At 54.7% G+C, this 12,652-nt stretch overlaps 1 protein-coding gene across 1 annotated transcript in view; it reads right to left on the reverse strand.

Annotated features, from left to right (window-relative positions):
• The window catches only part of SDK1 (sidekick cell adhesion molecule 1), a 722,340-nt gene that overhangs the window by 71,851 nt on the left and 637,837 nt on the right, over positions 1-12,652 (reverse strand). The window contains exons 26-28 of the mRNA XM_070460504.1: positions 6,993-7,108; positions 5,559-5,748; positions 3,586-3,684 (exon numbers count right to left, since the gene is read on the reverse strand). Of these exons, the coding sequence (XP_070316605.1) occupies positions 3,586-3,684; positions 5,559-5,748; positions 6,993-7,108 (405 nt within the window). The remainder of the gene's footprint in view (positions 1-3,585; positions 3,685-5,558; positions 5,749-6,992; positions 7,109-12,652) is intronic.

A 12,652-nucleotide genomic window follows, 5' to 3' on the forward strand; every position in this document is an offset into this window, starting at 1 on the left:
ACAGGTGGGTACCCATATATGACAACTGGTCGTGTCTGCAAAGTTTTCAAGGGTGCAGAGACATTTTCGAGCTGTGCGGATGCTTTTGCAACTTGTTTTTCCTGCAACAGATGTTTGTGAGGCTTTTTCATGGCACCTCCTGGAGCGCGCGGCCGTTACTTTAATGGTCTCTGTGATTTCTCTGTATGAACAGACCACGGTTCACCTTCTCATTGCCTCACTGATGGACATTTGGCTTGTGTCCAGTTGTCTCTTTTCTAAATTCCCTGTTATTTAAAGCAGTCTGCCGTGACTCTCTTTGTGCGTTTTGCCCTGCGAACCGGAGTGAGGATTTCTCAGAGTTAAGGCCTGGAGTGGGGGGCGGCTGGGTGGGGGGTGCACCCGCCCTGGTCTTCCCCTCAGCAGCTGCGCTTGGCTCCCGGGGAGAGCGCGTGAGGCTTCTCCCCGCCTCCTCACTTCTCCTGGGGACCATCAGACCTTCTGTGCTTCTGACGACTGTGACATGGTATCTAAATTATCTGCATTGTAGTCTGAATTATCATTGTACACGTTGCTTTCACAATCAGAAAAAGTTAAAGACCAGTAAAAGTAGGGGACATGATTCTCAAGTGAGCCGCTGAGCTTCTATGGACGGGGGACTCCGGGCTCCTGGGGACAGGGGACTCGCGTGGCGACTGTGGGCGCAGGAGCTTTGGGAGCCAAGAGGAGAAGAGCCCAGCCCAGGAGGGGATGGGTGGGGAGGGGAGGCAGCAGGCGGAGGTGCCCTCTGATGTGGTTCTCGGGGGTGGAGTGGCATCCGGGGATGGGGGTTTTTCCTGGCAGGGGACTCGGGAAGGGTCACCGCCCAGCGTTGGCTGAGGCCGCAGCCCCGCCGGGGTTTCAGAGAAGTCCTGGGAGAAGCAGCTCAAAGTTGCAGTCACAAAGCCGAGCACGTGTCTGTGTGCTAACACAGGGAAGGGCAGGCCTCCCTCTGCCCACTCCCGCGGAGCGCTGCTGTCAGAACCGATTTTCATCGGCCCGGGAGGGCTGCGGAGAGCGCGGAGATGATCACAGAACTGGGACCGCCAGGTCTCAGCCGAGGTGGTGTGTGTGTGTGGGGGGGGGTGGGGGGGGGACCCCTGGGGGGGCCGGGCGGGGGGACTTCACATCTCCGCTCCGAACATGCGTCTTGTTCCTCAGCACGCTGGGGCTCCCCTCCCGGGGAGTGGGCGGCGATCAGACGGTTTGTCCTGCTGCTTCCATAACAGGCTGCAGAGAGGAGGGCAGCCCTGCCCGCGTGTGGGCTCCGGGCACCTCGAGAGCAGCCTCAGCTCCACAGACCATGCCCGCCCCGGGGCCTGAGACCAGCTGGCCGGGGCTTCTTAGCTGCACGGGGTCTGAGACGCACAGTGCAGCAGAGGCTCCTCCGTGACGGCTGTGGTTTCAGTGGCCAAACGTCCAGGTCCTTGGTGGCCTGGCTCGGGAGCGCCGTCCTCACACAGCAGCGGCTCCCGGGCCGCAGGGGACAGGGCCGGGCTGTGCAGATGGCGAGCGTGCCCCGGGCCTGTCTTAATGAAGCCGGGCTCGGCAGTATCGCCTCGCTGCTCGCCCTTTCACGGCTGCCAGTTATTGTCCAGAAGACAAATCTGATCATGTCCCTTCGCTGCTCAAGGTCCTTGGCCGACTCCCTTGGCACAGATTTTCAAACTTTTTTTTTTTAAACGAAGTGAAACCCTTTTTCAAACAAAATCTTAAAATCCTCACCTGGAGAGCAGGTGTAAGTGGTACATTTTACTGCCATTTGTAAGCTGTGTTTAGGGTGTGACTGTCAAATTACCTGCAACCCGAGCAGACGTATTTGGGGTCTGAGGTGGGTGAGGAGGAGGAAGGACCGTACTTCAGGGCTGGCCTGGCCCCGGGGGACACACCGGGCCCCCGAAGGCCCAGGTGGGAAGGTCTGGGCCGCTGGCCCCTCCTGCACGCGACGCGACACCTTCCCAGCGGTTCATAGTCCAGCTGGCCCACACCCCCCAGGGATGTTTATGCTCCCACAGGTGGACGGCAGTGTTTGGTTCAAGACTCGGGAAACCACCCATGTGACGGAGCAGACCCTCTGGGTCTTCCTGGGACAGCCCCCTCCCCGTATCCTGGGCTGGGGCCCCTCTCTGAAGCACCCGGGAACAGTGTGCGCTGTCCCTCAGCTGTCCCACAGACGCTGAGACCCCCACCGCAGGAGAGCCGTTGACTGCAGGACGACCTTGAGCACTCAGCCCCCAGGTCTGCGGAGCCTGAGGAGTGCTGGGCTAACCCCTGTGGCCCCGCCTGTTGCCTCACTGTCCGCCAGCCACAGTACAGTGCACGCTGATCACACCCCCCACCTGGCCTTTAAAAGCGCTTTGCTGAAACCCTGGGGAGTCGGGGCATTTTGAGCACCAGCTGCCCTGATGCCTTGCTTGTCCCCTGGCAGTAAACGCTGCACTTGCCTTCTCCACGGCCTGGTGTCAGATTGGCTTTACCGCCTGCGGGCGAGCAGACCCAATATTTGGTTTACCAACATTCATCCTCAAGTTCCAGGCCGAAAACACGGTCCAGCCCTGAGCCCCTGATCCAGGAGACGCTGCCCTGCAGGGCATTCTGTGGAACCTCCCCACATTGAGGGCTTCCCGGGTGGCTGAGTGCTAAAGAACCTGCCTGCCAATGCAGGAGATGCAGGAGAAGCAGGCTCAGTCCCTGGGTCGGGAAGATCCCCTGGAGGAGGAAAGGGCAACCCATGCCAGTCTTCCTGCCTGGAGAATCCCATGGGCAGAGGAGCCTGGCGGGCCACAGTCCATGCGGTTGCAGAGTCGGACGTGAAGGAGGGACTGAGCGCACACACACCCCGCATCGGGACCGTGCAGTCCCGTCGCTGGTGTCTCCTCTTTGAGGACCTGCCCTGCCAGTGTCTCGCTCACTCCTCACCCCCCTCCCCTCTGCCCTCCTCTCCCCACCCTACCCTGCACACAAGGCCTGGCACATCAGAGGCTCCTGATTTGTCACAGTGAAAGGGTGAACAAATCAACGGGCTGATGACCTTTAAAAATAAAACTTGCTGCCTTTGGGAAACTGGGGCAAATTAAGGCTCTTCATCCACGTTATCAGAGCTGGCCCCCTGAACACCAAGTTCAAAGCAAACCGCTTCCCTGGGACCCAAGCACGCAGTTCACTTGGGAAACTTCCTCGAAGGCCTGGGTGCAGGCCCTGCAGCAGAAGAGAGACGCTTCCAGGACCCTGGAGCAAGGCCCGCGTGGGAATCTTCTGTGAAAAGCCAGCCCGCTGTTTTCCAAACACACGTCAAAATAACTGGGTTATTTCTGAGCAAAGGGAAGGTCAATTACAGATGGTACTGCCGTGAACCGTGAACAGATTCTGGGCGAACAGAATGTAAATTTCATTCTGCAAAGAACCCTTAGAGCAGGAGACACAGGGCTGTGGTCTCTCGGCTCAGAAAATGCCAGGCTGCTGTGGATGGGATTTTTTTTTTTTAACCTTTTAGATCTCTAATAAAAATGGATGGAATCAATCTAATTGTCATTTCTCTCTGAGCTGTGATCCCCGCCGCTCCCTTACCTAGAATAATGCCGTTGGGCTCCTCTGGAGGCTGCCACACGATCCGCACAGACGTGAGCCTCACCTCCGGGAACACGAGCCTCACGGGCGGGCCTGGGGCTGAAGGGGGAAAAAAAAAGACCCGAGAATCAGGTCCCGCCGGGGATGTCACGTGGGTACACGGCGGGGTTTCGCAGGGTCCTGTGGGCTGGCCGAGGACAGTCACGACTGCTGACGACACTGCTCGTGGGTGAATCACTCTGAGTTTTGGGAAGGTGACTTTTGCAGTGCTCATGAACCAGGCTGAGAGTCCTGAGTGTTGCCGAAAGCTGGCCGCTACAGTCGCTAAGTAGCATGGTAGAGGGTACATCAAGTCAGAGTAGAGACTTCGGCACTCTGAGCTGATTCCTCTCCCGGTCTGGACGTCCACACAGCAGGTGTCAGGTGAAGAAGGTGGCTGAATGTCCCTCCCAGCTTCCAATGGAGGTTACAGGGATTGCCCAAATAACACGGCTACAACAACGGCCTTCCTCTTAGATGCACGAGCCCTCTCCTGCATCGTCCCAGAAAATCAAGAGGCGATGTCCACAAATGCATATAATAGTTCTTCTTCATGGTCTGGTGCACCAGTAATTCAAAAACTAGCTATGTATGCAGGCACCACTGAATAACAGGGTCCTAGACACTGTAAAATATATTTACTTACATGGACAAGCTAGTAAATGTGTGGCCAGTGTGGGAACTTCTCGTTGGAACTTAAGAACTGACTCTTCCCAGGCAAGAGGTAACAGGCATGGAACAATCAAATAGAAATAAGATGACGTGTGTTACAGCCGTTCCAGGGCTGCTGAATTTTGCCTCGAGCTAGTAAGTTGAGAATGGTATTTTAAATTATAAAATAAATTGTGTTCTGAACCCTGTGTTTTGGTGAAATAAGTGGAAGGAGGCCACGGGCTCACATGCCAGGACCGATTCACAAATGGGAAACTCTGACGTCTGGTCTGTCTTCTGTGGCTTCTGCCCCTCACTGTCCCCAAGGGTGATCGCTTGCATCGTGATGAAATGAGGGGGGGGAAACAAGTTTATATCACGACTGTGGCAGAAAACAGACATCAGTCCACGACTCCGCTGCCTGTGCTTTGGGAAGAATACCTTCCTAAGTTTGAGGGATGGTTATTAAATGCCCCATTACTGTTCATTCGGGTGGTCCTGGACACAACACACAGTTTTGCAAAGACATGGCCTTCAGGTCACAGGGTCCCTTTCAGACCCTGGCTGCCCTGAGACCAGCCCCCGAGGAAGGACGATGCTCGAGGCGCTCCCTCTTCTGACCCAGGCGGGGCCCAGCTCCTGAGCTGTCTCCCAGCAAATGGGGAGGAGGGTATCATCTCAGCAGTTAGAGAGCGCATTCCAGGCTGATTTAATTCCTTCAGTAAAAATGCTGAAGAAAACCTCTGGTGCCTCACTTTCAGCTGAATCTGAGCCTGGGTTTTCTGGGGGTGGAAACATATTTGCCACAGTCTGGTTAACAAATATCGTGTATAGGAGCTGACCTTGGGTGGCTGACATCTGCAAAGTGGAGAAACATCCCTGAGGATTTAGACAACTGTCAAGAGGTACTTGTTTCTGGGGTTGGGAACCTGGGCACCCCAGCCCCTCAAACATGCACTCTGAGGGGGCTTGTAATGATCTCATTATGCAGGCGAGAGCGGGTCACCCCAGGGAACCTAGGGTTTTTCAGCAGGAGTGGCCTGAGGTTTCCTGGCCTGGTCCATCCCGCCTTTCAGGCTCAGGCTAACCTGTGAACACTCACTCTGGCTGAAACTGGCTGTAGGAGCGCTCTGTGGACAGAAAACAACTTTGTTTCGTTTTCCTCTGCTGAAAGGAGGGGAGAAGAAGTGTTCTGAAAATTAAGTTGAAAATGACCACCGTCCAAAGGGTGTGGACGGGGACAGCAAACCGGGGCAGGGGGCAGAGGCATGGCCCCGACGTACCGTCGTCTTTGGTGCGTTCCAGGATGGGGGGCGCGCTGGGGACCCCGTTCCCGATGCGGGTGAAGGCCAGCACCTGGAGCTCGTAGAGCACGAACTTGCCCAGGCCCGCCAGCAGCGCCGACTGCGTGTGGTTCCCGCGCACCACGCGGCTCCGGGGCTCGGGGTCCAGGTCTTTGGCCCGGAACAGAATCTACACAGAAGGGCAGGGCGGGGAGGGGAGGCGGTGTGAGGAGCGGCCTGGGGGCTCAGGACCACCCGGTGAGGACCAGGGTTCTCCCCTAGGGCCGCTGGTGGAGGGCGTGGGGATCTAATTCCTAACCACTGGCGTTTTTAGGGGGAAAGATGGAAGTTCAGCAATTTCCTGGAGACTGGAAGTTGGCTGCAGCGATGACCCAGCCCTTGGCCAACTGGGTGAGCCACACGCTCACTGTAATTTACAGGATTTGAGGTCCCCGGCAGCAGGCCCTAAAACCAGGGCTCAACACGAACACAGAGACATCCCGCTTCTTGTGAAAGGAGCAGCGGCCAACCTAGGCTGCATGGTTGTTAGGAGACGGGCCTCCTGCCTCGGATGACCTGGGGACCCCCGAGCTCGAGACCCCGCCCTGGGGCCGTTCACTGCCCTCACTGCAGACACGGCTGCTCTGAGATGGCCCCTCCACAGCCCACCAGCTCCTCACTCCCAAAGCTCGCCCCCTGGGAGCTGGCCCGAGGGAGCAGTGGCCGGAAGGCTGTGAAGGGCGGGGGTCAGGAGGGAGGCCTGTCCATGGCCAGGTGTGGCTGTGGGCGCTGCTCTCAGAGCTGGGCCAGGAGATCACTGCATCCAAAGGGGTGGGAAGGGAGCGATCAGGATGCCCCGGGGTGGCGGTGGGGCATGAGGACAGGAGCAAACAGAATGGGATCTAGAAGACGGACGGCCCAAGGAGAGGGCTGGAGTGTATGAGACACACATGGCCTCACGGTCAAACCCAGGAAGGTCCGTCCTGCTGCTGGGGGAGCGGACGGAACAGAACAGGGGGGTTTTGAGGGTCTGGGTAAAAGCACAGAGGACTGGCCCAGAAAGGTCTCCCAGAGAAGCTGGGAGGTGTCCAAGCCTCGATGCCGGGGCCACCACCCAGGACGGACATGGGCGGTGATGACACCTGCAGACACATGTGTAGGGGCCTCAGGACACGTCCTGGGCATTTTACAAAATCAGCCACCATTGATTGGAAGGCGCAACCGCCATTCTGCTCGTCTTAGGGGGAGGACACGGGCTCAGAGTGCCTTGCATGGGCTCGCGCGACCAGGGTGGACAGACCCTCACCCCAGACGGTGATGAGGGAGACGGGAGGAGGGGTGTGGAGTCCAGGAAACAGCCAGAGCCGGCAATGCACAGGCTATGCAAGCTCACGGGCCGTGGAGGCAGGCAGGGAAGGTCACCCGAGCACGTACCTTGTAGCCCAGGATGAGCCCGTTCTGGTCCGGTTCGGGGACCGAGGCCCACGTCAGTAAGATCTGGGTGGAGCTGACGGCCTCGGCTGACACGTTTTCAGGGGCGGCTGAAGGAACTGCAAGGAATGAGTTAAAGAGATTGGCTCCGGAAGTCTAAAGGCTTCTACAAATAAAGGTCTAATTTTTACCCTTCTAATCAAGTTGTCCTTGAAATAGCAATGCACTCTGAGCGTTTTGCAGTGATCAGATTAAACCTGCAGGGGTATCATGGAAATGTAAATCTCCTTAATATTAGCAACAAATTCCATAAATCCTGGGTATTTAGGAGCTCCATGCTATCGGAGTCCACCCAGAGAGAAAATAAGCTTGTCTGATTCTTATATTAACTGGTGAGAACTGTGACTTTTTTCAGACAGAATCCTCACTTTCAGACACAGTTCACAGACCTCTCTAAATGTGGACTGCGTGAGGGAACAGGCAGGTGGAGAGAGGAGGAGGGGAGGTTACGATCTATGCCTGGGGTGGGGGCAGGGGAGACTTACAAGGTGCACCTCTGTGGGGAGGGGGTGACAGGCACCAGGCAAAGGGGGTGTCAGCACCCCCAGTGCCGCCATGGTCGAAAAGGAGAACACGTCAGGTGCACAAGACTCATGGGCACATAACACGTGATGGGGCTGTGACACCTCAGTGACCACCCCCAGGACCAGCCTACCGGCTGGCTCACCCATCCATCCGTCTGTCCATTCACTCATTCATCCCTTCATTCCTTCACGCCCTCTGTCACTCATTCACTCTCATTCACTGATTCACTCACTCATTTGTTCACTCCCTCACTCATTCATTTACTGCCTCATGCATAAGCACTGCCTTCTTTCTGCTCAGCCACTGTGAAGGCTCCTCTGGTAGTCAGTCAGTCTGAAGACAGAAAGTAACGTATATTTGCACAAAGACACAGCTCCCCAACTCTGCTTCCTACAGCTTCTGTACCAAACTGACGTGCTCTTTGCTGTGGGTTGAATTGTGTCCCTTCAAGCTCCCATGCTGAGTCCTGACCCTCTGGGCCCAGAATGTGACCTTATTGGGAAATAGGGCCCCTGTGGATGTAATTAGTCAGACGAGGTCACATGGTGGTGGGGTGGCCCTACTCCAAAGGACTGGCATCCCTGTGAGAAGAGACAGACGTGAACGTGGGGAGACCCCCAACCCCTGGCAGGACTGGGTTTGCACTGCCACAGCTGAGGAGCTTTCAGAAGCTGGGCGGGGGGAGGACCACCCCTCCCGGCACCTGCAGAGAGAGCTCACCTCTGCACACACCCCTCGCTCCACCTTCTGGCCTTCAGAGCCTCGAGAGAACATATTTTTGCTGTTTGAAGCCAGCACTCTGGGGCATGTGACTACAGCAGCCCCAGGAAATGAGGGGCTGCTGTAATCAAGTCTTCAAGAAAAAATGAGAGGGCTCCTGCAGGCCCTGGAGGAGATGCTGCTCCGTTGTTGGCCAGCTCGTCCCGGCTGCTCCACAAGTGGCGGGTTTGGGATGGAGATGGAGGGGCCAAAAAGGGCCCAGGGGCAGGCCGGGCCTCACAGGGCAACTTGCTGGGAGCGTTGAGCCTGGAAGGACGGCTTCCCTGGCCTGACTGCCCGGGAGGCAGGAACCGCCCACCCCAACCCCTTGTCCACTCGATAGGCTGACTGACGGTCCTTGGAGCCTGACTGATGAGACTGACAGTCCTCACAGCCTGACTGATGAGGCTGATTGACGGTCCTCAGTGCCTGACTGATGAGACTGACAGTCCTCACAGCCTGACTGACGAGGCTGACTGACAGTCCTCAGTGCCTGACTGACGAGGCTGGCTGACGGTCCTCAGTGCCTGACTGACGAGGCTGACTGACGGTCCTCAGAGCCTGACTGACGAGGCTGGCTGACGGTCCTCAGTGCCTGACTGACGAGGCTGACTGACGGGCCTCAGAGCCTGACTGACGAGGCTGGCTGACGGTCCTCAGAGCCTGACTGACGAGGCTGGCTGACGGTCCTCAGAGCCTGACTGACGAGGCTGACTGACGGGCCTCAGAGCCTGACTGACGAGGCTGGCTGACGGTCCTCAGTGCCTGACTGACGAGGCTGGCTGACGGTCCTCAGTGCCTGACTGACGAGGCTGGCTGACGGTCCTCAGTGCCTGACTGACGAGGCTGGCTGACGGGCCTCAGTGCCTGACTGACGAGGCTGGCTGACGGTCCTCAGAGCCTGACTGATGAGGCTGGCTGACGGTCCTCAGTGCCTGACTGACGAGGATGACTGACAGTCCTTAGAGCCTGACTGACGAGGATGACAGTCCTCACAGCCTGACTGATGAGGCTGACTGACGGTCCTCAGAGCCTGACTGACGAGGCTGGCTGACGGTCCTCAGAGCCTGACTGACGAGGCTGGCTGACGGTCCTCAGAGCCTGACTGACGAGGCTGGCTGACGGTCCTCAGAGCCTGACTGACGAGCCTGACTGACGAGGCTGACAGTCCTCACAGCCTGACTGATGAGGCTGACTGATGGACCTCAGAGCCTGACTGACGAGGCTGGCTGACGGTCCTCAGAGCCTGACTGAAGAGGCTGACTAATGAGGCTGGCTGACGGTCCTCAGAGCCTGACTGACGAGGCTGACTGACGAGGCTGACTGATGGTCCTCAGAGCCTGACTGAAGAGGCTGACTAATGAGGCTGGCTGACGGTCCTCACAGCCTGACCAACGAGGCTGACTGACGGTCCTCACAGCCTGACCAACGAGGCTGGCTGACAGTCCTCAGAGCCCAGGCGTGGACCAGCTGCCATGTGGGTTGGCTGACACCCCCGTAACACACACACACCACTGTTGGCGCCTGTCCACCCCAAGCACAGGGATCCTCCTTCCTGACAGTTCTGGAGAGAATACGCTGGCCAGCTCACCTGGCTGATTAACTTTTTCTTCCCAGCTACATCAGTAGAGGGTCATTCATTCCATCATTCAACAAAACACTCTAATTTACTTGAGCAGATTTGTGTCACAGGGAGAGAATCTTCCTGGTTTCTGGTGAACTCAGCTCCCTGAAGGGAGCAGGCTGGCCACTTATCCCACCCCGAGTTCCCATACCTTCCCCGTCCCTTGGCGTCACTCATGTCCTCTACCCATCAGGGGCTCCCCCTCGGTGTTGTAACTTCCAAGGAGGTTATCAGGACATTGCTGACACGTATGCTTGTTTTATTTTAAAAAAACAACTGAGCGAGAAGCCGGCACCTTGCATCACTTGTGAATTAAAGGTGTCACTTATCATTCAAAGAGAAGGTAAACCTACAATTTTCCGACTTCATTTTCCACTTTACTTAGAACCAGGTAAGAGGAGCAAGTATACTGTATCAAGACACTAGTGTTAAGTTCTACATTTCTGTCTCTCTGCAAAGAGAGAGGCCATCGTCATAGCAACACAAACTGGCCACCTCTCAATCCTTAACTATCTCCTGCGGTTCATCTTGGAGACCAGAAGTGCCCAGTTCTCACTGTAGACCTACATGTAACAGATGACTTTCTAAGACGTGGTAACAGGTGCCTCCACACACTGGCAGGCCATCCATGTCCCCAGAGAGTGAGGGCAACTGGGCAATTGTGGCAGCTCGGCCTTGGTGCCCAGAACACAGCTGGGTTCCCAACGAGGAGACAGGCTGAGCAAATGGTAGTGTTCAGGATGAAAATTTCAGCCGATTCAAGTCTCACCAGGGAAAACTGCCATTTAGTTACAAAATATTTATGTTCTTAAGATTTGGGGAAAAAATCTTGCACATTACCTAAGTTGTGGGAGATTCAACTCCTTTCCCAGCCTGGTATCTTGAGTTTTCAGACAGTCCTAGAAACTCCCCTTCCATTAAAAACAGTACCATTTAAAATGCACTTTTCCTTCATTTGCTCTCTCACCTCTATAGGGCTTCTTCTCTCTCAGCACCAGCTGTGCCTCATATAGTGTCTTTGATTTTAAGGGTCTCATTTACCCTTATAATATATCATAAGATGTCATGAAATCAGCTTGACCGCACGTCAGAACTGGACAGGTCATGTAAATGTGGCTTGAGAAGTTCTGCGTGGTGCTTTCACGGCTGGCTTTCTGCATGTCTGTGCACTGAGCTTCTTAAAGCATGGATATACGGCTGTCTTCGCGGAGGTGCTGCTGTGTTCCCGAAGGAGTCTGCAGGCTTCCTCTCCTCCCAGCTCCCTCCGACCCCTCCTGACTCCATCAGCAGCTGTGACTCTCCACCAGCGTGCCCTGGAGACCCCTCCTCCCTCTTCACCAAATGCTGAGTAATGACCTCTGACCTCTGACCACTGTTTCTGTTGTTGTTCAGTTGCTAAGTCGTGTCTGACTCTCTGTGACCCCACGGACTGCAGCCCGCCAGGCTCCCCTGCCCTCCACTGTCTCCTGGAGTTTGCTCAAACTCATGTTCATTGAGTTGGTGATACCATCCAACCATCTCATCCTCTGTCTGACCACTGTAAGGACGGCTTTTTAGCAGCTGGAGAGGTTTTTACCAACAGACACTCTCGAGGCAGCCTTTTTGCCATTGGTTGTCTTTGTTGGGTGTTCTTTGAAAACTATCCCCAAATATTACTTTCTGTTTAAAATTTCACTTTCTTCACCTTCACATAATATTTAGTTGTTGTTTTCTGAACAAAAGTCTGTGGGAAAGGGCAGAGCTTGAGGTTGACAGTTACTTTCTTTCAGTTCCCTGAGGATTATTATTCCATATTGTCTTCTGGGCTCTGCTGTTTTCCAGAAGTTGGCTTCAAATGGTCTTGGCAGGTGAGTTGTCCTGGGTCCAAGTGTTTTTAAGATTTTCTCTTTAGCTCTGGTATTTTGCAGCTGTAGGGCAATGCAATTTGGTGCAGATTTATTTTTATTTTTTCTATTCGGGATTCCTGTCTTCAGTCTGATTCACAGTGTCTTACCTCAATTCTGGGATTTCTCAGCCATAATCTCCATGTATTTCCTCCCTCTCATTGCCCTGACCACCCCCTCATCCTTTCTGAATCTTACTGAATGTATATTGGACCTTTTCAATCTAGCCTTTATGTCTTTTAACTTCTCTATCATATTTTCAGGGTCAGTGTCTCTGTATTTTGAGATTTTCACTCATTTTCAGCTTATGGTTTGGCAAATCTCTCTTTCGCAGTGTCTAACCTACTTATTACCTCAATCATAGTGTTTTACTCAATGATTGTGTTTTATTTTTTTTCTCTAAGAAAAACTGTTTTAAATGGTATTTTAATCTCTACTTAGAGTTTTAATGCTTTCTTTCAATAATGAAAGACTTTAATATTTATTTCTAGCTTTAGAATCAATGTTATATAACTAAGTCAACGTTACATATGATTTGTATGTAACAATGTGTAAGATTAAGGCATACAACATAAGACATGAAGAAGACAGGACTTGCCCCGGGCTCAGGAAGCCTCTGAGGAACCAGCTAAGTCCTGATGCAGCCAGTTCCCTGTCTCAGACTTCCCACCTTCATCTCAGCCATCTTGGGTGGATGGAGGTCAGGAAGGTATTCTGAGCGTGACTTCTAATAGCCCACGTGGCCTAGGGTAAGCAGTCCCCTGATACATCAAGCGCTGGACAGCGTGGGGGGTGGGGTGAGCTGAAAGCAG

This window comes from Odocoileus virginianus, chromosome 33, assembly GCF_023699985.2.
Source record: "Odocoileus virginianus isolate 20LAN1187 ecotype Illinois chromosome 33, Ovbor_1.2, whole genome shotgun sequence".
Lineage (NCBI taxonomy): Eukaryota > Metazoa > Chordata > Mammalia > Artiodactyla > Cervidae > Odocoileus > Odocoileus virginianus.